Source organism: Engraulis encrasicolus, chromosome 12 (genome assembly GCF_034702125.1).
Source record: "Engraulis encrasicolus isolate BLACKSEA-1 chromosome 12, IST_EnEncr_1.0, whole genome shotgun sequence".
Taxonomy (NCBI): domain Eukaryota; kingdom Metazoa; phylum Chordata; class Actinopteri; order Clupeiformes; family Engraulidae; genus Engraulis; species Engraulis encrasicolus.
In genome coordinates, this window is record NC_085868.1 from 38,636,628 (window position 1) to 38,661,627 (window position 25,000).

General features: G+C 46.7%; 1 protein-coding gene across 1 annotated transcript in view; it reads right to left on the reverse strand.

Annotated features, from left to right (window-relative positions):
* Positions 1 to 25,000, reverse strand: part of raph1b (Ras association (RalGDS/AF-6) and pleckstrin homology domains 1b) — a 102,762-nt gene that overhangs the window by 32,170 nt on the left and 45,592 nt on the right. The window contains exons 3-9 of the mRNA XM_063211897.1: positions 8,331 to 8,450; positions 7,212 to 7,317; positions 5,241 to 5,408; positions 4,649 to 4,923; positions 4,080 to 4,331; positions 1,464 to 1,667; positions 64 to 138 (exon numbers count right to left, since the gene is read on the reverse strand). Coding sequence (XP_063067967.1) covers positions 64 to 138; positions 1,464 to 1,667; positions 4,080 to 4,331; positions 4,649 to 4,923; positions 5,241 to 5,408; positions 7,212 to 7,317; positions 8,331 to 8,450 — 1,200 coding nt within the window. The remainder of the gene's footprint in view (positions 1 to 63; positions 139 to 1,463; positions 1,668 to 4,079; positions 4,332 to 4,648; positions 4,924 to 5,240; positions 5,409 to 7,211; positions 7,318 to 8,330; positions 8,451 to 25,000) is intronic.

Below are 25,000 nucleotides of genomic sequence, written 5' to 3' on the forward strand. Positions count from 1 at the left end.
CAAGACAAGACAAGATAAGACAGACGAAGAGAAGAATAAGAAGGAGAAAGCAACAGTAGTCACCTTGGTAAGCAAGTGAGAAGGCTTGCCCGCAATGCTTTTCAGAATCAGGGACGTTTCTTTGTCCAGATACGAGTGCTTTCGGTGCAGAAGGAAAAAGAAGACAAATCAGTGCAATGATTATTTTTTTAAATGGTCACACAAGAGCCACATGATTATTATTGTTTTGTTTTTTGTTTTTTTAAGAGTGAAAGCATGGGAAAATGGCAGCATTGATTGTGATCGTTAATTCGGCATTGTAAGGAGAAAATCCCTTACGATACAGTAAAATGGTGAAGGGTTAAGCATGAAAGCATCAAAATTGTAATCTAATTTACATTTTATAGTGCAATATCACTTTCCCCATGGTCTGAAAACACACACTGAATCATATTCAACTCATTATGATCTTGTCAAACTTAATTTTAGTCACAACGCTACTCTAACACTTATTAATAAATTAAAGTTGTCTAAAGTCACTACTAGTCAAGTTAGATGATGTAATTACTAGGGATGCACCGGATCCGGTTCCTGTTCCGGATCTGGCAGGATAATAGGGTTTTTCACAGGATCCGGATCCGGCAGGATCTTTATTAGTGGATCCGGTATCCAGCATGTTACCTAAAAATCAAGGTCTGGTGCATCTCTAGCCTAGGCTTTTCAGTCAGTCTTTCACAACCCCAATCACTGCATGGAGTGAAAGCCCTTTGGAAACGGCCATTGCAGGCAGTGTGGCAATAAGCCAATGAGTCTAAAAAATAGTTTGAGCCAACGTAATAAAAAGGGCCCACGTGTGCGACTAGGCTATATGTTTCAACCCTTTTGTAGGATCCGGTATCCGGTTCCGGATCCGGCAGGATCTTAAGCAGTGGATCTGGTATCCAGCAGGATCCTAAAAATCAGGATCCGGTGCATCTCTAGTAATTACTGTCCAGGCTAATGCTGCATGTTTGTGTTGGAAAGATGTACCGTAGTCAAGGCGTACTCAAGTTAGATGATGTAGTTATTGTCTAGGCTAATGTTCTATGTTTGTGTACTTTCTGATTAATGACTGGATCTATGTTTTTTATGTGTATCTCTCTCACTCACACTCTCACACACCCTACATCTATACATCACAACATCAAAGACATACTGCTACAGCCTCTTGTGAAAAGTTCAAAGTGAGAATCCCCTGCAGCCTACTTCGCTGCCCGAGTTAAAACTATGATAAACAGCCTTGCCCCCTTTTGTTCTCTCCGCAGAACAAAACACTTTGAACTTTTCCACAATGAGAGCACATGTGAGGGGTATGTGTGTGTACATATAAAACATGCACTTATGCCATTAACACACATTACCTCTCTACACTGGCGCACGCACGCATGCACGCACGCACGCACGCACGCACGCACACACACACACACACACACACACACACTTACAGTTCCCCGATCGAACAACTCCACTGCCCCGTGCTGCTCAGGTGCAAAGTCTAGGTGTCGTCTGGCAGGCGGCGCCCGCGCAGGCCTGCCATTGGACGACGCCACCCATACCGCACTGCCATTGGCTGACGGCACCCGAGCAGGCCTGCCATTGGCTGACGGCACCCGTGCAGGCCTGCCATTGGCTCGCAGGCGTGATGCATGCTGGGTAATAAGGATTGGTGCAGGTGACATGAGACAAGACGGGCAAATGCAAGACAGGCACATGCAGACAGGGTGTGTGTGTGGGTGTGTGGATAGACCAATGACTGTTTTAGAATGGGCTCATTTCAACAGATTTGCAACTGTTGCTTTTGCAGCAGAAAAACAGATTTTCTGATTGGAATTACTAATCACAAACATGGATTTGGTATCAGAGCAGTGCATGATATGAAGTCGGCGCTTCTGGTTGGTAATTCCAACCAGGAAATCTATTTTTCAGTTGCCTGATGGATCAACATTTGAAAATGCTTCAAATCTGTTGAACCGTGCCGTGTGCCAATTAAGGGTAACCTGGATTCATGAGTTAATAATCCAGTGCCACATGTTTCAAATGCCCTGGTTTTACCGGTTCAATTCAGCCTGGTGATCGCTGAGTTGCACAGGTAAAACCAGGCTATTTGGAATATGTGGCACTGGATTGTTACTATGGGATCCAGGTTGCCCATCTCTGGCTGTGGCTATTGAATATACAGTCATTAGCCAGATAGATAGGCAGAGAGGGAGAGATTGTGGAGAGAGAGAGGGTTCATGCAGAGAGAGGGCGAGAGAGAGAGAGAGAGAGAGAGAGAGAGAGAGAGAGAGAGAGAGAGAGCGAGAGAGAGCGAGAGCGAGAGCGAGAGCGAGAGCGAGAGAGAGAGCGAGAGCGAGAGTGAGAGAAGGTAGTGCAATACAGAATAAAAAATATATACACCACATTAGTGCTTAAATCATGCAGGGAACTTGTACAAATATGACCAAAAAAACGATGAATTTGGGCAATGTTCATAACAACAGGTGCACAGATGCTTTGGGATATGTGTTAAGTCACACCATCATGCAGGAGTGATAAATGGGGTTAACTAAAGTGTGCAAATATACGCTCCCCATCCCCCATACACATGCATAAACAAACACACCTGTACAATACACTCACATACACACATAGTCACTCGCTCGCACTTGTAAGCAAGCACGCATTACTTTCAGTCTTCTCTGCCTTTACACACGCACGCAAATACACACAGGCACGCAGACTGGCTCCCAGAATCCCCTTCATCCTGTGTGTGTGTGTGTGTGTGTGTGTGTGTGTGTGTGTGTGTGTGTGTGTGTGTGTGTGTGTGTGTGTGTGTGTGTGTGTGTGTGTGTGTGTGTGTGTGTGTGTGTGTGTGTGTGTGTGTGTGTGTGTGTGTGTGTGTCTCCTGTATAATAACAGGTGTAACATGAGGCCTCTTGGTGAGAAGCACAAAGGGACCAGATATATATCTGCTTTCTCTCCTCTCTCTGGGTAATCGGAGATGACTTTAAACAACATGTATATGAATGTGTGCGCGCGTGCGTGCAGTGAGCTGGGAGACACCAAAACCATCACTACTGACCCCAGCGAACCTGAGTCATCCTCTCTCTCTCTCGCTCGCACGCACACACACACTCAGGTGCACACACACACACACACACAGGTAACTACTCCCAGGCCTCAGGCTATGAATAGTAACGAGAACCCCAGGTGGGGAAAGACTGTGCACGTGTGTGTGTGTGTGTGTGTGTGTGTGTGTGTGTGTGTGTGTGTGTGTGTGTGTGTGTGTGTGTGTGTGTGTGTGTGTGTGTGTGTGTGTGTGTGTGTGTGTGAGACAGAGAGAGGGAGCCAGAGAGACATGGAGATGATGGGTTTGAAGAGAGTGAAAGTAGAGAATGTTTTGTGGCACTATCTGAGGGTACATAAGCCTTCATGCCCTTCTACTATTTTATCTGGGTTTCTATTTCTATTTGTTCTTTAACTTCATTCCTGCCGTTTTCTGGTACCTTAGCTCAGTGGTCTGCTGCCTCTGGTGTCGGAGCTGGGAATTGGGAGCCCCCATACTTGCCCCTGAACAACACTTCCTGGCCTAATACTCCAAAATCCAAAATTCAAAAAAAACTTCTAAGGCAATGTGAAGTTCAGAGGGTTATTTCACAATGCCCTTTGGTGCACAAGACCCTTCATTACTCTACGTGGTCTGTCTCTGACGTACGACCTGTTCACTGAGACCCCCTCAATTGTCCTTCCACATTATATTAGTTGTTTACTGCAAGTTTTTGTTTTTGTTTCTTCTCAAACAACGTGAAATTCAATGGGCTACTTGGCAAGCGCTCCTTCCATGTAAGTGCTTAAAACAGTGTTTCCCAACCTTTTTTGTCTTGTGTACCCCCAAGCCTTTTTGTTGTGCCATGTGTACCCTCTAAGTCAAGTTCTATACCGCTTTCTCTATCCCAATGTAACTGAGCTACATGTATTTGATAAAATTACATGTTTCCAAGTACCCCCTGCAGTGTGCTCGCGTACCCCTAGTGGTACACGTACCCCTGGTTGGGAAACACTGGCTTAAAAGACTCCCGTACCTCAGTGCTGCCCTGGCTCTGCTGTGTGACCTGTGAGGTGGGGGCCCCTCCGTTGGTCGGGGGTCCCCCGTCTTCCTTCTCCGTCCCCCGGGGGCCCTTCTCCTTGTCCATGTCCAGCGAGTCCATGCTGGACGCCGAGGCGCTGGACCTGGAGGACGAGTGACCGGCCGAGCGGGCGTCCAGTTCGCTAGTGCCCCCTACCGACCCTGTGCGCCGGTGCAGCGTCTGCGTCTGCTGCGGCTGTTGTGGCTGCTGTCGAGTAAAGACAAGACAAGACAAGTCAAGTCAGGTGTACTTTCATTGTGAAGTTCGACAAAACTGACATTTACACACTTGAAATTTGCATTCACACCAGACACCAGATGTGCAATTTAAACTTAAATACATGCATAGCAAACAATACACAGGTGCGCGCACACACGCACGCACGCACGCACGCACACCAAAAGTGCAGTAAACCATAATGCCATTCAAAACAAATACCCACATAGAGACACAAACAATTACCCAAGTACAGTAGACCAGACAGACACCCATAACAAATACAAATGGACATAAAATGGCCGTACTTGTGGCAGGGAGGTGGCGGAGGGCCGGCGTGCGGTGGAGGAGGAGGAGCAGGACGAGGAGGAGGAGCAGGAGGAGGCGGAGGAGGTCTGGCGCGCCGCCTCGTCCATGCTGAGGGAGGCCTTCTCCAGCTGGGCCGTGATGTCGTCCAGGGAGAGGTCGGAGGCCAGCGGGCGGCTCTGGGCCTGCCCCTGACGCACCGTGCCCGCCGGGGACGCACGCGTGCTGCTGCTGGCACTGCCACCACTGCTGCTGCCCCCGGCACTGCCACCGCCACCTGACAACAAACGGACACAATTCGTCAATTTCCCTTTGAACGGAGTAGAATTAAAAGGTTATTTCATTACTGTTAGCTGATGCTTAAATGAGTCAAAAGTGACTGAACGGTTACTCTTCCCAGGCCCGGTTCTAGTACATTTGGTGCCCTAAGCAAGCACCTGCAGTCTGGGGTGCATTTCTCGAAAGAGTCAATCCTGGCCAGTTAGCAACTTAGCTGGTTGCCAATGGGAAATTGCATTGCATGTGAGCAAGCAATGAAGTAACTGACTAACAGAGTTATGTACAGGCACGACACTTCAATGAAGTGGTGCTCACCTGCGGAGACTATGGCGGAGAGGCCAGTGCGCGCGCTGGAGGCCTTCTGGCGGGTGGAGGAGTTGCGGGAGCCTCCGGGCTTGCCGATGCTGCTCAGCTCAGTCTCGATGGTGCACAGGTCGGCCATCAGCGCATCCAGGTCCACAGGCTCCCCCTGGTTCAACGCCTCTGAAGGAAGGAAGCACAGCAGGAGAAAAGATGCCATCAAACAAGTAGTCATGTAATGTGAAGTGTTATGCAAGAGTAAGCTGTGAAGTAAAACACTGTGCAGCCAAATGCCTGTCCACACTAACATACTGCACTCGTGGCTCCCCCTGGTTCAAGACCTCTGAAGAAAGAGTGTAGTGGAAAGTGCGCACATCCAGCAAAAAAGCATCAGCAAATCAAAAAACTGTCACATGTAGGAGCGGGAAAGGATCTGCATCATAGATCTTCTTCAGGCTTCAGATGCCTGAAGAAGATCTATGATCGAAACGTTGCTCCCAATAAATTAAGTCTTTTGCAAGCAGTGTGCAGATCCTTTCCCGCTCCTACTCAAGACCTCTGAAGCACACACAGCAGGGGAGCAGATGCCATCAAACAAGTGAAGAGTTTCATTGCAAAATGACGCAAGCGCCATTTTTTTTTAACTTTTGCATTTTACTGTTGGAAATGACTGGTCAGAAATCCATCATCTATGTGTGAATTCTTGCCATTGAAATGTTTTGAGAACATACGTTCTACCTATATCAAAATGTATTTTGCAATGCAATGCCCAATACAAAAATGTACATTTCACAATATGTTCCAAAATGGATATAAGTCATTTTGCAATGAAGCTCTAAGTGTTCATCATGTGTATTATACAAGAGTAAGATGTAAGGTAATACACTGTAATACAAACAAAAGTCTCAGTATCCACACACTAACATGCTGCACTCATGGCTCACCCTGATGAAGGGCCTCTGGAAGACACACAGCGGTGGAGAAGAAGACCCATCAGCCATGAAACAAGTATTCATGGAATGGAAATGAATCGAATAAAATCAAATGTCTATCCACACCAACAAACAACCCAAAACGGTCAATGTAATGTCTACTAATACGGGTTCAAAACCTCTGCAGGTGCCACCGGTGGAAGAGAAGATGAGGTTTCCTCAGAAATCACTGAAATTAATCTAATGTAAAATAATGTAACACAATCAAATGTCAATGAACACCAACACATTACAATCATGGCTTGCCTGGTTCAGCGTCTCTGAAGGAATCACCAAAGAAGAGATAAAAGGTTTCCGCCGACATCGCCCAAGTATTAATCTCATGTAATTCCATGCAATATAATGTCTATCCACACACAAACAAACTACAGTGACTGCTTGCCTGGGTTAGCAGCTCTGAAGGGAGGAGAAAATACAATGAGAATGGAAATGGCTGAAGGTTTCTGGAATTTCCTCAGGGATTAATTAGCATTAATCTAACCGTAATCCACTGCAATCTAATCTAATAATCCACACTACTTTGGATTCGTGTGCTGTGTGTTTTGTCAAACATTGGCCTTCTGTCTTCTTTTTAACAATAGGGGGACCACAGATGAAAGCTATTCAGTGTGGTGCAGTACATTTTTCTCTGGGAACAACAACAAGTATTAGACACTTAGACAAGCGACCCTTTGAAAGTAATAGGAAGAATTAATTCAGTGTTCAGATTACAAATGAGAAGTAATCTGATAGTCTATAGTATTGTTAATGTACTGTACATGTACATGGAGAAGCCGTAGGAGCAGCTATTTAAATGTTGCTTTAAATTCTCTCTGAGATCAACTGAAGTATTATTGTTTAGGAAATTGATCTAGCAGTCTGATGTACCATTGATGTTGAACATGGAGAAGGGGTAGGAGAAGTTGAAGCTATTTAAATGTTGCTGTAAATAGTCTCGGGGACCAATCAAGTATTATAATTCAGGAAAAGAATTGATCTGGCAAGTCTGACGTACCGTTGATGTTGTACATGGAGAAGCGGTAGGAGAAGTTAGCCAGGTTGGTCTCCTGCCGCAGGGGAGCGTTCTGGATCTTCTGCGGCGGTCGACCATCATCCAGACTCTGCACGCATGGGACAGTGTGTGAGACAGAAACAGTAGAGATGAAAGTCAAACTCAGTACGGCACAGTTAAAAGGTGCACTGTGTAGGATGGTGGCCAGAGTAGGTACTGCAATGATGCTGCTCATTGAAACTGTGCTGCCTATTACCAAGTCTTCTTTTCAGGAATATTTACTAAGCAACAAACTAATATTTAGAAGTATGACCAAAGGACAGTCAGTTTTGCAGCAAAACATGTCTATTTCCGGAAATTCAATATGGCGGACACGGAGAAGATCCACTTTTTCATGTATGAAAGAGGTGCAATTTTCAGTTATAAGGACTACTTACAATTTTATGGTGGTCGCAAGTATTCATGAAACATTTGTGAATGGGAAGCATGAATTCTGGAAAGAAACCGCTAAAAATATTACACAGTGTACCTTTAACGTTCTGAAAACTTGACACAATTCTCTGACCAAAAGTTCACTTGAGCCCAACTTCTCACACATACCAGTGTGTGTGTGTGTGTGTGTGTGTGTGTGTGTGTGTGTGTGTGTGTCTGTGTGTGTCTGTGTGTGTGTGTGTGTCTGTGTGTGTGTGTGTGTGTGTGTGTCTGTGTCTGTGTGTGTCTGTGTGTGTCTGTGTGTGTCTGTGTGTGTCTGTGTGTGTCTGTGTGTGTCTGTGTGTGTCTGTGTGTGTCTGTGTCTGTGTCTGTGTCTGTGTCTGTGTGTGTGTCTGTGTGTGTGTCTGTGTGTGTGTCTGTGTGTGTGTCTGTGTGTGTGTCTGTGTCTGTGTCTGTGTCTGTGTCTGTGTCTGTGTCTGTGTCTGTGTCTGTGTCTGTGTCTGTGTCTGTGTCTGTGTGTGTCTGTGTGTGTGTGTCTGTGTGTGTGTGTGTGTGTGTGTGTCTGTGTGTGTGTGTGTCTCTGTGTGTGTGTGTGTGTGTGTGTGTGTGTGTGTGTGTGTGTGTGCGTGCGTGCGTGCGTGCGTGCGTGCGTGCGTGCGTGCGTGCGTGCGTGCGTGCGTGCGTGTGTACCTGTGTGAGTTTGTCCAGCTCCCCTAGCCAGGCTCCGAACATCTTGTCCAGGTCCTGGTCCTCCTTGTCGCTGTCCTCCTCCGCCGCATGGTCCAGCTCATCATCAGACACCTGCTCCATCTGAAACACAAAGACACACACAGGAGACACTGGGGTTAGACAATGAAAATGAAACACCCGGTTTTAGACAGATATGGCTTGAGCAGCCCGGCTGTGTATATTGACCCTGTGTTGCTCCTGACGGACAGTTCTGCTGGAAACAGGAGTTGAGGTGCACATTTAACTCTGGTGTGATTTGGGCAGCTGTGGTTGATTGGGCTGGGCAATATGACGATCTATATCGTTATCGTGATATAAAAGTGTATATCGAGACCTTTCTCCTACATCGTTTATATCGTGATATTCAATTCTATAAAATTTATTAAATTACTATGATTTAATTACATTTCATGTTGTGACAATACACACTACAAGTTAATGTAACTGTAAAAATAAGAATAAAAAAAATCAATTTTAAAGAAAGGTTGTTTTGTTATATTGTTATCGTGATATAAAGTAATCCATATCGTGATATTGATTTTTTTCGCCCAGCCCTAAGAAGAGATATACTGAGAAACAACTGAAACTGTTTACTGAAAAAAAGAAACTTGTGTAACATAAGCAACCGTCTTGTCCACTGTGTGCTTGTATTTACAATGTTGTCAATAAAGTCAATATAGTGTATAGATCAGTGCCAAGTTCATCCACTGTTTTCGACTAGGCCTACTTGTTTGTGTTTCTCTGTGCATTAATGAACATTAGAAATGAAACAGACCACATGTAAAGCTAATTGACACTGGCCACCCCCCTGCCAAAAACCACCATGACAATGTAACATCTATCCTGGCATAAGCGGTATGCTGGTGCATTGGTACCGCAGACGGTTATCAAATAGTTGTCATGGTAAAGCAAAGAAACAAAACAGCCACCTCCATCCAAAACCACTGACATGCTTCTTATGCGCATCACGTAAACCGATCCTATTCACAAGTCTGCCTCAGCATAATGGCCCTCTTCATCATAATGGTCTATTGACTGCATAGCATAGCTGCTGAAAAACACATCAATACAATCATGTCAAGCATGCATAAGAAAAACGGACAAACACAACAGAGGCTCACCTCTGCGTTATGACTTATCCTTGGCCTGCTGTTATTTACTAGCTGTTATTTACTGGGCTAGCTCACTGACCCTGCATCCTGTTTAAAAAGCACAGATGAAACGATAACTAGGCTACAACCGTTTAACAAATCAGATAAGAACATGTCTGTGCAGATCACGAAGCGCACATGAGAGCACTGTGAGATAAGAGGAGGAGGAGGAGAGTAGAGTGCCACAGGATGGCTCTGAGCTACTGCACATTCAGCTACAGCTACACACACCCACATGGGCCAGGGTTGCCAGATGTGACCGATGACTTCCAGCCCAGTATATGTTCAAAACCGCCTGGAGACACTAAATCCTGTCCAATTTGAACTTAATTGTATTGATTTCTATAGTCGTAAATCTATAGGAAAAAAACGCCCAATGCCTGTGGTCCGCAAATGGTCATCCTAAACAACACAAATGGGCAGCAAAATCGCCCAATCTGGCAACCCTGCAAATGGCCCCATCACGACTCCCACCACCATCACTACTGCTGCCATAACAACCATCTCCATGGCAACCTGGCTGGGGTTGGTACCAGTGTCGAACCACGTCTCTCTCTCAAGAGAAATTCACCCGATTGTGACTCTTTCACCTGGCTAGGTTGCGCTTGTCACCGTTCCAACAGTTGCCTTGGCAACAACACCTTGGGTCTCTAGTCTAGAAAACACGGTCACCATAGCAACTCTCTCTGGTGTTCTAGAATTCCGAGGGCAAGAGTTGGCAGACGCTGAAGAGCCCATCTCTCTCCCTCTCTCACTCTCTTGCTCACTCTCTCCCACTCACTCCTATGTGTGAGATATGTCTCTATCCTGGATTTGGGCTAGTTACCATGGAGACGCCCTGCAGTGTGCAAACATGTGGAGAGAAAATGGCCTTGGCGGCTTTGGCTACAGTAAGGATGGCTGCCGTCATGCCATCAGAGAATATACTCCTGCTTGTGAACAGACTCTTTATCATCCTGGCATTGAATGACAGCTCACCAAAGCCAACCAGTCTGTTATAGTCACTTTTTAAATGTCAAAAGATTTGCTGCAAGTCTGTATCAACCAGAGCATAAATAACATGCATGTATACTGATCAGTTGGTGTGAACTGCATATGTGGTACAGTACAGTGGTGCAATGAGGAGTTTGAATCGTTTTGCATTGGGGGAAATAGCCCCACCTGCTGGTCACTAGCGTTACCACGAGTCACAGTACAAGCAGAAGGCAAAAACAACAGCTGCCAGTGTGCACACATGTGCATGCAAGTGTGAACAGTACGCGCGCTAAATAGCTTCCAGGAATGGGTGGCTGAAATCAAATAAAAAGGACCAAATCACATAATGCACACTGGTGCACACATCTCTCAAAGCTAAAATGTCTGCTCTACAGTAAGCCAGAAAGGACACACAGCACGGAAGTTCACAGATCAAAAACTACTAGTCAAAAGGCAACAGCACTCAATGGTACTATTAACTTAAGTCAAGTGCAGCTGTTTGTGTGGCGTATGTGCGTGCCAGTCAGAGGTGTAGAGCTAAACACTCCCATGGTGCCAGCCACAGGTACAATGTGTGGCTTTAAATGCTCTTCAGTGCCAAACTACTGGCATGTTTGCATTTATGGAAATACTGGTGGCACCAGACGCATTTGATGCCCGACATCAGGAAGAGTAGAGAGATTTTAAAGTCAGATTTAAAAGTAGTGATCATCTCATCGTCATCACATGTTCAACCTCAAACACACACACGCAAACCCATAAGTATAAAACAGACACACACACACGCAAACCCATAAGTGCAAAACAGACACGCACACGCACACGCACACGCGCACGCGCACGCACACACACACATACACACACACAAAGCTGCTGCTACAGCAGATTTTTAACATACAACAAGACGCAGAAAAGCATGTCTGGTTCCTGTACACCAGAGTGGAATGTTTGTTGACATAAGGTGTGTGAGTGAGTGCCGTGTCAAAATGAAGAGTGGTGTTCTTGCAGTTCCCTAAGTCCTAGCTCAAAAACGCTGTACTCTTTCTTTGTTCTGACACTGTGACGAAAGGGAGATATAGAGCAGGAGTAGGAGAGAAAGAGAGAGAGAGAGAGAGAGAGAGAGAGAGAGAGAGAGAGAGAGAGAGAGAGAGAGAGAGAGAGAGAGAGAGAGAGAGAGAGAGAGAGACATGAGAGAAATAAACAGATAGTGAGAATGGTGGAGAGAGAGCGAAAGGGAGAGGCTGTGTGTTATGCTTGAAACTGCTGCTGTTGTCCATCATCAGGATTAAAACCAGAGAGAGAGAGAGAGAGAGAGAGAGAGAGAGAGAGAGAGAGAGAGAGAGAGAGAGAGAGAAAGAAAGAAAGAAAGAAAGAAAGAAAGAAAGAGAGAACGAAAGAGAGATAAGGAGAGAGAGGAGAGAGGGAGAGAAAAAGAGAGAGTGAGCGCGTGCAAGAGAGAACAAGGCTGTGTTAAAAGTCCAGACCGAGATAGCATAGATACCCACCCTCTGTTAAAACACACACACACACACACACACACACACACACACACACACACACACACACACACACACACACACACACACACACACACACACACACACACACACACACACACACACACACACACACACACACACACACACACACACACACACACACACCTGACACTCCCAACACCGACACAAGTTAGGCAGCTGGAAGTGTCTGTTCAGGATAAAGAGTTGACACATTCCACCTCTCTCTCTCACACACACACACACACACACACAGGTTGTCCACCTCACAACACTGCCTATGTTTATAAGTCGAGCGAGTGTGTGTGTGTGTGTCTGTGTGTGTGTGTGTGTGTGTGTGTGTGTGTGTGTGTGTGTGTGTGTGTGTGTGTGTGTGTGTGTGTGTGTGTGTGTGTGTGTGTGTGTGTGTGTGTGTGTGTGTGTGTGTGTGTCCAGCTGCTGTGAAGTTTAGTGTCTGCTGACAACTCATGGTGCTGCAGTGGCTGTCATGTAACACAGCTCATGACCAGAGCAGTTGTGTTTGTGTGTGTCCTTTTCTACACTTGAGTGTTTGCAAGCCTGCGTGCGCGTGTGTGTGTGTGTGTGTGTGTGTGGGGAAAACATAACTCTGTGGCAAGCATACAGTGGTCTGTGCCACGCACACCATGTGCAGTGTGTGTGTGTGTGCGTGTGTGTGTGTGTGTGTGTGTGTGTGTGTGTGTGTGTGTGTGTGTGTGTGTGTGTGTGTGTGTGTGTGTGTGTGTGTGTGTGTGTGTGTGTGTGTGTGTGTGTGTGTGTGTGTGTGTGTGCGTTTATGTGTATAGACTATTGGGCCCCAACAGCGTGGTAAGTCAGGTGCGTGTGTCTATGGGACACACAACACTATGGAAAGTATAGTGTACAGAGGCCAAACGCCAAGAGGGACACCAACACACACACACACACACACGACTAGCAATATTGTGTGCCTTTGTGTGTGTGTGTGTGTGTGTGTGTGTGTGTGTGTGTGTGTGTGTGTGTGGTAGTCACACAGGAAAGTTCCAAGATGACCGGAATTCCTCATTTCCCCAGTGGGCTGTTTTTTTAATGTGAACCGAGGAGGGGGGACTCTCTCTCTCCCTGTGTGTGTGTGTGTGTGTGTGTGTGTGTGTGTGTGTGTGTGTGTGTGTGTGTGTGTGTGTGTGTGTGTGTGTGTGTGTGTGTGTGTGTGTGTGTGTGTGTGTGTGTGTGTGTTGGAATCTTCAGCTGCCTCAACACCCCATACCAGGGAACCCACTGCGGAGGCCAAAGCAGCGGGAGAGCGGCCACTAAAGTGTCCATCAGATAGTCTGCACAGATCACAGTCTCTCGTGGTGCTAAGCAGGGGTGGGCAATTATTTTGGCCCAAGGGCCTCATTGGGTTTAGAAAGTTTAGAAAGGACCGGATGTCGTAGGCAACTTGCCCGTGCCAATAAAAAGAAAAGGTGTACGCCAACATCATTGTCAGTTATGCCATTCCTGCTAATTGTATCTAGATGTAGACTTTAGTAATCTAATGTTTCTAAGACCCTTGTTTTAGGTAGCCAATTTAAGAATGAGTGACCATATGAATCTGAATATGAAGCCTCTGAGGGCCGCATGAAATGGCTGAGCGGGCCGCTTGTGGCCCCCGGGCCTGAGTTTGCCCACATCTGTGCTAATACCTCATATGACCAGCCAATGTTGTAACCATCAGGGGACGAAGTCAGGGTGTGTGTTTTATGTGGCTAGGGAGATAAGTGGTGCTGGATGTGGTGTGTGTGTGTGTCTGTGTGTGTCTGTGTGTGCCTGTGTGTGCCTGTGTGTGCCTGTGTGTGCCTGTGTGTGCCTGTGTGTGATCATGGGCACATATTCACTGGAGTGTTTGTACGTGAATGTTCGGTTAAGTGCTTGTGTGTGTCCACGCATGACCAGTGGTGTGTTGGTTCACACATGCTCAGTGGTTTGTGTGTGTGTGTGTGTGCGCGCGTGTGTGTGTCTGTGCGAGTGTGAGTGTGAGTGTGAGTGTGAGTGTGAGTGTGAGTGTGAGTGTGTGTGTGTGTGTGTGTGTGTGTGTGTGTGTGTGTGCGTGCGTGCGTGCGTGCGGTGAGTGTGCGTGTTGTGTTCACAGTAGTCAGTGTGTCTCTGGCCTGAACTAGTCCGTGTATCACAAAGTAAACACCTGCTGCCCTTTCTTCTCTCTGCTGATATCAGGGGCAGGTTACACAGGAATAAAAGCACACACAGTACCAACTCGTGGAAACAGAAACACACACATACACACTCACACACACATGCACCGACACACACGCAGACACACGCAGACACACGCAGACACACGCAGACACACGCAGACACACGCAGACAGACACACGCAGACAGACACACGCAGACAGACACAGACACACGCAGACACACGCAGACACACGCAGACACACGCAGACAGACGCAGACACACACATTCCTAGGTTGCCCTCGTAGAACTTTGATTCGGTTGTCGTGATTCGGAGATCCCAGGTATGACACACAGTTGGGGTGAGGAAGATGCCTCCACTTTGAGGGTCTGATTTGTCAGTATCCACGGATCCTCAGGTTAGTCACTGCCCTCTTATTACTGCATGACTGAAGTCCACCCACCCAGCCAGCCACTCTCCACTGCACACAGTGACCCTCACACATTAGGAACTGCACTTTGACGCATACACAAACGTACACACACACACACACACACACACACACACACACACACACACACACACACACACACACACACACACACACACACACACACACACACACACACACACACACACACACACACACACACACACACACACACACACACACACACACACACACACACACACACACACACACACACACACACACACTTCTTCCTTACACAAGCGCTCTCTCTCTCTCTCTCTCACACACACACACACACACATGGCATCTCATTCCAGAGAGCAACTGTTGCCCATGGCAGTCTAGAGGGGCCTTGTGGTCAGATGTGTCACTCAGTGTCCCCCCTCTGAAGGCTCGCGTGACACTTGCTCATAATCCCGAGAGAGAGAGAGAGAGAGAGAGAGAGAGAGAGAGAGAGAGAGAGAGAGAGAGAGAGAGAGAGAGAGAGAGAGAGAGAGAGAGAGAGAGAGATAGAGAGAGAGAGATAGAGAGAGAGAGAGAGAGAGAGATAGAGAGAGAGAGAGAGAGAATGAGAGAGAGAATGAGAGTGAGAGAGAGTCACAAGTACACACACGTAATCCCCAGTTGTCAGGGTGGGCGATTCGTGTAGCCGCTTGTTCACAATGGGCGACAGAAAGTGGCTGTCACTGAACAGCCGTTAACCAAAACAAACCTGAAATCCCTCCAAAGATTGCCATAACAAGGAAGAGTTCAGCTGCCCATTAGCAGAATCAACTTAAGGCTCCATTTCCACTATATATCCTGTGTTGTGCTTCGGTACAGCAGGGCCAAGGCTTTGGGCTGGTCAGACCATTAGGGTCACAAAATAGTGGAGGCAACAATTGGTTTGTAGTCCACACTTGAGGTTTGGACTTGGGTCCTTGTGTAATGATCTGCAACGTCTTTGCGGCTTTTCACCTTCTCAACCTCTCAATTAGTCATGGTTTCTGGTTGCAGCAGAAAGAAGGTCAACACTTGAACACACAGGTTTGTGCTAAAACCACCATGAATTTCACAGGTCATAATGAGGTGAAATTCTTCATAATGTCTAACGTGATCAAAGTAACAGGAAAAAACATGCTCCTGGACGCTTGAGTCAGATGAAGCAGTGGGCAAAAAGTTGTGCCAAGAAAGACTAGGCCTACATGTTATTGAAGGCTAATTTTAGGCCTTTCTTCTGACCACAACAATAGCCACTCGCCACAATGCTAGCCTGCCCAGTTGGAGAGCTGGAGGGCAAACTCTCCCTGCCATTGTCCTCTGCGCCATGTGCTGTTTTCCCCAGGCGTACACAGAGAGAAAGAGGGAGAAACCCTATCCACCTTCTGAAGAACTGCGGCGTTTCAGGCTTGCCAGCCCCAAGTTGGAGCCAGTTGCCGCACCCGTTACCACTGGGAACTAAACAGCTTGTCAGAGACGGGCCACATTAGTAACATTGTGCTAACTCACGGGGCTTGTCAGTGAGGGGTAACATTGTGCTAACTCATGGCTCTTGCTAGGCCAGCTAAATAAACACATTGGGAACAAAATCACAGTTCCCTTTCATTTTTTTTTCTTTGTTCCTAATGTGTAGTGTGAACATGGCAACCAGTTCAAGACGTTGTGCGGGACTCAGCACCTGTCTGCTTTTTCTGTTGGCCTGAAAACACTCTGGGTGCATCCCAATATGTGTCCTTGCCTCCTCCACTTGTGCTTGTCTCCTCGTTCCGCCTCCTGGCCCCTCCTCCGTGGAGAAAACGATAAAGTTTCCCAGCTGTCAGCCTCGCCAACAACAACTTTTGAGGGACTGTTTTTCATTCACCATCCCAATTGCAAATGAGAAAAAGACTTTACAATTGAGCTTTTGCAAGATATTGAAATATAATGCTGTTGTCAGTGATGTCATCATGACGAGAAGCAAGTGGAGGAGGCAAGTGGAGGAGGCAAGGTCACATATTGGGATGCACCCTCTATCTGCCATGTGTCCTACCCCCCTCCCCCCTCCCCTCCCCTTCCCTCCTCCAGACGCCCTCCAGAGAGAAACTCAATCTGGAGTATACACAGTTGTCAGAGAGAGTAGAGAGAGAGAGGTTCCATTGGCCCATTGTTTCCTGGTTCTATTATGGCCCCCCTTAGGCAGACCTAGGCAGACCTAAGGACTGTTCTATTCATTGTAGGAGCATTATGGCACGCCCCTTTAGGCAGACCGGAACCTGGTCATGTTAGGTGCCCATAGAAACATATTATGTTGGCATATCTCTATATACTTAAAGAATCTCTGCAGTTGTCCCTACACTGCACACACAGTATACACAGCAACACCTCCACGGCGTACACAGTTGCCCAGGCAGACACAGTATACACTTTTGCCCCAGCACACACCAGGCCCTCGACACACTATACACAGTTACTCCTCCACACGCGCAGTATTACACGCCAGTGTTGCTTACTGTAATGTGGTGGGTCAGGATCCAAAACTGGGTCGAGAAGGGGTCCTGTATGAACTCCTGCTTTTGTTGGGAGTCGCAAAATTGAGAAGATTTAATAAATGTAATAAATGACTGTCATGTCGTTGTGTGTTATACGCATGGTTATATTTTTGATCACAACGTAATGTCCGTGGACAATTGCAGGTCCCCAAAATCATTACACAACACAACATAATGTTGTCTATGAACACAGCATAAAGACTTAAATAGGCCTACAGAAACAGCATACAAAGTTGCCCCTGCACACACATCATACACAGTTGCCTCTGCGGTGCACAGACAGTATGGACACCATGATTTAGGGCTGGGCAATATGACGATATATATCGTTATCGTGATATAAAAGTGTATATCGTGACCTTTCTCCTATATCGTTTATATCGTGATAGTAATTTTATCAATTTTATACAATTGAATATAATTTAATTACATTTCATGTTGTCACAATACACACTATAAGTTCATGTAACTGTAAAAATAAGAATAAAAAGATCCATTTTAAAGAAAGGTTGTTTTGCGACATGAAAAAATAAAGAGCAAATAAAAAGAATAACTGAAAACGTATGTAATTGTGCTATATTGTGATATATATCGTTATCGTGATATAAAGTAATCCATATTGTTATATGGTTTTTTTCCATATCGCCCAGCCCTACCATGATTTCTGTGGAACATTTTGCTTGTTGAGGTGGGTAGAAGGGTTAGCTGGTATCACAGAGGTAAAGTCTATGCCGCCCGCCACATCAGAAATGCGACATGAACCCCTAAAAATACTTATAAACTTTTGTCTTTTCTAGTCAAGGTGGTTGAATTGAAAAGGGCTTGGGGAAAGTTCTGATATAGCCCTCCCTGCACCCACAATGTCTTTCACTGGTTTCCTTGCAGCAAGTTGCTAGTTGTTGGCATGTCTGCTCCAAAAGCGGACCTGCTGTGCTAAAGCCCTAGCCAGAGCAGTGGAATCTAACCTATAGGCCAATACACAGGGCCTGAGGGAAGAGGGTCTCTTTCACCTCCAGGGAAGCATTTGCTTTAGACAGGAAAAACCTCTGCTGGTATTAGGATTTCTCTACAGCTGCAGTGTGTGTGTCTATGTGTGTCTCCGTATGTGTGTGTGTCTCTGTATGTGTGTGTGTCTCCGAATGTGTGTGTGTGTGTCTCCGTGTGTGTGTGTCTCCGTGTGTGTGTGTGTCTCCGTGTGTGTGTGTGTCTCCGTGTGTGTGTGTGTCTCCGTGTCCCTGCCTGTGTGTGAGTCTAGTGCGCGTGTCGTCAACTGCCATGTATGTGTCTTCAGCTGCAGTGTGTTTGTGCAATTATGTTTGTGTGTCTTCAGCTGCAGTGTGTGTGTGTGTGTGTGTGTGTGTGTGTGTGTGTGTGTGTGTGTGTGTGTGTGTGTGTGTGTGTGTGTGTGTGTGTGTGTGTGTGTGTGTGTGTGTGTCTTCAGCTGCAGTGTGTGTGTGTGTGCGTGTGCGTGTGCGTGTGTGTGTGTGTGTCTTCAGCTGCAGCAGTAAAACCACAGTAAGCCAGCCAGCAGCCACTGGGACAGCAGCCCTGGATCCTTGACCTCCTTTTTCCTGCTTTACAAGGCCGACCTCTCAAGACTGCTGCTCTGTGTGTGTGTGTGTGTGTGTGTGTGTGTGTGTGTGTGTGTGTGTGTGTGTGTGTGTGTGTGTGTGTGTGTGTGTGTGTGTGTGTGTGTGTGTGTGTGTGTGTGTGTGTGTGTGTGTGTGTGTGTGTGTGTGTGTGTGTGTGTGTGTGTGTGTGTGTGCGGCCAAAGGTTATATCTCTGGGGTATGTTGTGTGTGTGCATAAGCGCGTGCATGCATTGTTGACACATGGCACTTTTTAGGGAAGTATTGACTGTTGAGAACCTTTCTAGTTATCAAGGATGACTTTTCTAAAACATAAAACCATAACCTCACTTCAGTGAGAAGCAAAATATCACTCCCGATTCGAACACCATGGCAGGCTCACAGTCCAGTCATCACTACATGGAGAGTGATTAATGTTTTAGCTGAAACAGAGTCCTTGAAAATGTGACATGTCTGCCTCATGTCAAGGCAAAACAATGCTCCCGTGACTGCCGTTGTGAAAACAAATCTTGACTCATGGATATCGGGTAACAGAAAATGCGGATATGAAATTTCTTTTGGCATTATTTGCCATCTTCCATTGTGATGGGAACACCATTGTGAGGTTCCTCTCAACATGCACGCACACGGCGTCTATTCATCTTTCAACCATTCTCATTAGGCATTTTGGATGTGTAAAATACTAATGTTACACCATGTGCATGCGCGCACACATGCATTTACAAATGCACACATACAGTACACTCACACTAAGACATACTACTGTGGAAAAGATGCATGTGGGCTCAATTTGCAGATATTTCATCCTCCTACAGACATAAACACGCATGCATGTAGGCAAAATGCACAAGTGCGCGCGCGCACACGCACACGCACACGCACCTGCATTCAATCACTCAGAGAGAACGCACACACACATGCACCATACAGCTTCCAGACCCTTCCTCTGTGTATATGTCCATGCGCATGTGGGAATGTTCATCTGCCAAGAGCGTACAGCTGACACAAAGCAGCACTCATATCCACTACATGAGCCTGCACTACAGATGGCTGGAAATAAATATAAACAAATCTAGAAACACGGAGGAAGAAATGATACTTTAGGCAGCCAGGCATGGTATAGAATTAGCTACTTTCCATGGCTTCTCAAGTGGCTGTGTATATGAGTCAGTAGAACTTTATATGAACATAAATACACAGGAAAGGGAGGTTATTCATAGAAAATGATATAGCAAGGAAGTAAGCAAGATAATTCGGCAAGAAATACCACACCTGAAATAACCAAACATTTTTTAAAAATTGCAACGATCACTTGCAAATGTTAAACACCATGGCCGCAATCTTTCAGCCCTGATGATGTCACGTAGCTGAGAGCATGCGTCTCTAAAACCTGCAAAAATCAAAACATTGTTTTTGTTCTACGTAGTATAGCCATTGGATGAGCCCATGTAATGATGTTAGCATTGCTAGAACAGAATAGCATTGTTGCCTGTTTTTTTTTTTCAGCCTCTCTTCGTCTCTCACACATACGCAGACAAGATATTTCACAGTGACCTGGTTGTCATGGTTTCAGGGGAATGGCAGAGCCAAAGTCTGTCAGTGTTAGCGTAAACATTACCGACAAACCGTGAGAGAGAGACAGCAATGGAGCAATGGATGAATGGAATGGCCCATCCATCTCTTCTTAAACACGAAGCTATTGTAAATAAATGGGGACAGTGTAGACATGACTTGGAGTGGTTTATGGAGTGGTCTGAACCTGTAGACCATGAGAAGAGAGAGAAAAAGAAACAGAAAATGAGAGAGACAGATAGAGAGCGAGAGCATGCGCGAAAGGGAGAGAGATTAGGGCGAGAGGGAGGCTTCTCCATGTTGTAATTATTGGCATGATCACACTCCCCATGTGTTCGCCATTAAAGCTCCTGGACCTTCTGTGGTGGAGCAACAAAGACAACGAAGAAATACGAAGACACAAAGATCTATCAAACCTCCCTTTCTCACGCTCCCTCTTCCATTATTGTCTCTCCCAGCTGTGGAGATGCTACCAGTATCCAGTGGCCCCCTGCCCTCGGGGCCTGTGTCAGTCTGCAGCCACGTCAGAGATATTCTATAGAGATATGCCAACATAATAGGTTTCTATGGGCACCTAGGGCACCAGGTTCCGGTCTGCCTAAAGGGGCGTGTCATAATGCTCCTAGCATTGAATAGAACAGTCCTTAGGTCTGCCTAGGTCTGCCTAAGGGGGGGCATAATAGAACCAGGAAACAATGGGCCAATGGAACCTCTCTCTCTCTACTCTCTCTGGCCACGTCATCATCAGAGAGAGTGGAGAGATGGTGATGGGGGAGTGCGACAGGGGTTGACCTGATGGACTGGTGATGGAGGAGTGGCTCCCTGTCCTGAGGGCTGTGTTATTTCTCTAACCACAGTATAGAGTAGGGCTGCACGATTATGGAAAAAAACATAATCACGATTATTTTGGTCAAAATCGTAATCACGATTATTAATCACAATTATTGAATTTCGCAGGTTTTTTTAAAAATTATAACAAGATGAAATATAACCAAGAATGAATTATATGCGGGATGAGCAAAATAAAATGAATTGTAGTAACTATGTAAAGGCAACAGTATGAAACTTACCGCAGAGATACACCAGCGGCGACGCGACTCAAGCGACAGAGTGTAGCAGCAAGCGATATGAGAGACTGAGGAGACTAGAGTATGTCCGTACAGGCGGAAGGCAAAGCATTCAAGCATTCCCATTGGCTGTGGTCACTGACCTCTATACAGTCATTGGCTGTCGCGGCTTGTCGCCGAACCGCGTCATAAAAAGTTGAAAATATTTCAACTTCAAATTGTCGCGCTCGTCGCGCAAATCGCTCTAGTCTCCAGAATCTCTTTTGTCTCTCGACTCAATACAAAGTCAATTACTTCCGTCGCTCGACTCGCTCAGATCGCCGCTGGTGTATCTCTGCAGTAAGGTGGACAGATTTCTGGCCAGAAGCACCAGCCTGTCAATATGTTCTGGCTTCAAGGACGCTCTCAAAGGTAGGTCACTATTGCCACGATTAAATCACGATTAAAATTTCGACTTCGATTTCACTAATTTATCACGATTTTCGATTATTTTCGATTAATTGAGCTGGTGGTAGAGGCTCATAGAGGGGAATTGAGAGGGCCTATGGCAATCCACAACACAGAAGAGTGAGACGGTAGTGGTGAGTTTTTGCAGGGTTAAGGAGGAGTGGTACTTAGGGATGGAAATGATCGATTAATTCATTCATTGTTTGTTCATTGTTCGTTATCGATCTTGATTGACCTTGTCGATGGGAGAGACTCTCTGCCCTGAGGGCTGTGCTAGTTTGTAACCACACCAAAGAGGGGCTGTGTGTGCCCGGTAGCACAGAAGTGGCGCGGGTGAAGGCAGAGGTTGATGGAGGGGTATGGATGGGGCCTGTGGCACTCTGCACCCAGCCAAAAGTGGGGGTGGCGTGGCGGGATGGTAGCCAGGGACGGAGTGTAGGTGGGTTGAACAGTGTCACTCTGGCAATCTGTATTCACCAAAAGCAGGGGGAGGTGCGTGGAAGTGGTGGTAGAGGGTGGTGGTGGTGGTGAAGTTTGTGTCAGTCTGAAATCACCCAAAAGAGTGGGTGGGTGACTGGATGGAGGGAGGGATGGTGTTGAAGGGTGGAAGGGGATGAGGAGGAGGGACGCTGGGACATTGGTCAGCTCATTGTGAGACTGGACTGTGAGGCATTCTGAAACTACCCAAAGGAGAGAGTTGAGGGCTGTAACTTGAAAGCAAAGAAGGTGGATCTAACAAGAAGTGTCATTTTGTTTCTTTTCCAGTATCCACTTTATGTCGGGTGAACGGCCCTTCAGGAGACCTTCGGTTAGGAGACCTTCGGAGTCCTGAGGTTGAGAATCAATGAAGTCCCCTTAGCGCTGTAGATGGTGGTAGCGCACGTCTTGCGCAAACACCTCAAAAAGAGAAGAAGTAGGGGACAACGCCCCCTTAGGAGACCCAACTTGAGCACACGCTTTTGCATTGAGTGGGCGTGTTTTGCGATATCTTGGTTTGATTCAGCATTTTTGTTGTAAGTGTGGGGTGTAGAAGGGTTGAGGATCGGTACTGTGGCTGTCTGCCATCCTTCAACAAGGACGTGGTGGGGGATAGGGCTGTAACAATATTGTATCGAACCGAGAAATCGTGATATTCAGAGTCACGATACTGTATCGCGATACAAGGAGGCAGTATCGTGATACGCCCTTTCGAAGTTTTGTCCAGAAAACAACCTTATGATTTGATGTGATAGTGTTTCCAAGCTTCAATGGAAATACATTTCAGAAATTGTGAGGTGTATCGAACCGTTGGTCAAAAATCGTGATACGAACCAAATCGTGAGTTGAGTGTATTGTTACAGCCCTAGTGGGGGAGTATCCAGACACCATGAGCCAATGTTGTCAGCCTGCAACCATCCATATAATAGGAAGCTTGTGTCAGTCTGAAAACATCTACTGGAGCGGGTGTTGGAGCAAGGATGGTTTTAAGGGTGGAGGGGCCGAGCGGGGATTGAACAAGTGACACTGTGCGTAGGACTAAGGTCGTGCAGGTGCTCATATTGGGCTATTGAGGAGGCTTAGGCCAGTGATGAAACATCCAAAGGAGGGGGTGTTTTGGTTGGGGAATGGTGTTGAGGGTGGAGGGTGAAGGGAGGGGACTTGTGGCACGGTGACACTGTACTCCCTGTGACATTTGGCAGGTCATTGCGAGACTGGCCGTGTGGCCAGCTCAGTGGGGGGAAAGCCAGGGTCATTGTGGCAGCCAGGGAGAGTCAGATCTTAATCACGCGTTTGTCATTAAAGGACTGGGCTGGGCATGGCAGGGAGATGTGAGTGCAGGCACACACACACACACACACACACACACACACACACACACACACACACACACACACACACACACACACACACACACACACACACACACACACACACACACACACACACACACACACACACACACACACACACACACACACACACACACACACACACACACACACACACACACACACACACACACACACAGCGGGTGGATGGTAGCCGGAGGTCCAGATATAGAGCAGCTCCACGCCCCAGTTTGCCAACAGCAAAATTGTGTGTGTGTGTGTGTGTGTGTGTGTGTGTGTGTGTGTGTGTGTGTGTGTGTGTGTGTGTGTGCACGTGCGTGCGCAAAAAAGAGAGCACATGTAAAAGAGAAAGTGGAAGAGTGTGTGTGTTTATGTACCTGTTCATGTGTGTGCACGCAGAGCACATGGCTGTATTGTGTGTGTGTGTGTGTGTGTGTGTGTGTGTGTGTGTGTGTGTGTGTGTGTGTGTGTGTGTGTGTGTGTGTGTGTGTGTGTGTGTGTGTGTGTGTGTGGAATAGAGGGGAAGGGCTGGAAAGGGAAATGAGGCAGCAGCCAGGATGGTGGGGGTGGGCTGGGTCCACATGATCTCACCATTAACCCTGCTCAGCCAGAAACCGTCAAAACACTCCCCGCCCCTCTTATGAAAACACACACACACACACACACACACACACACGCACACGCACGCACACCCACACCCACTTATATACATTCATACAGACAGTCAGACAGACAGAAACAAACACACACAGCATTGCGTACACCCATTAATATTGAAATGAGACAGTTAACCAAACAGGCCAGACAAGCCAGACAGTCAGTCAGTCAGTCAGTCAGTGAACACACCAAGGCTGGGCTGGTAGTTCCAGTATGCCCACGCCGCGGCTGGGCCTCAGTGTGTTTGGCTATGTGTCTGTATGTGGAGACGTTGTGTGGAGCAAAGTAACGCCGGGTGAAGTGAACCTCAACATTCATTCCCATGAGGGAAGCAAAGTGAAGTTAAGGCAAGCGACCCGGGGTGAAGCGAAGCAAAACATTTTTGGCCAAGTTAAATATTATGCAGAAGAGGAGTGCATTTAAAATCAAGAACATAAACGTTTAAAGCGATTTTATTCGCCGCTTTGACCTGTTGACCGCTGAGCTGCAAAAAGTGTAACACTGAATTTCTCCGCTTCACTCGTTTTGCCTGCAGTGTGTCCCCGGTGTAAGGGAGGAGCTGGTATGTTTCAGAGGGATACGAGGAGAGTTTGGATGTGAATCTGCAGTTATGAAATGATGGCTGTGTGTGTGTGTGTGTGTGTGTGTGTGTGTGTGTGTGTGTGTGTGTGTGTGTGTGTGTGTGTGTGTGTGTGTGT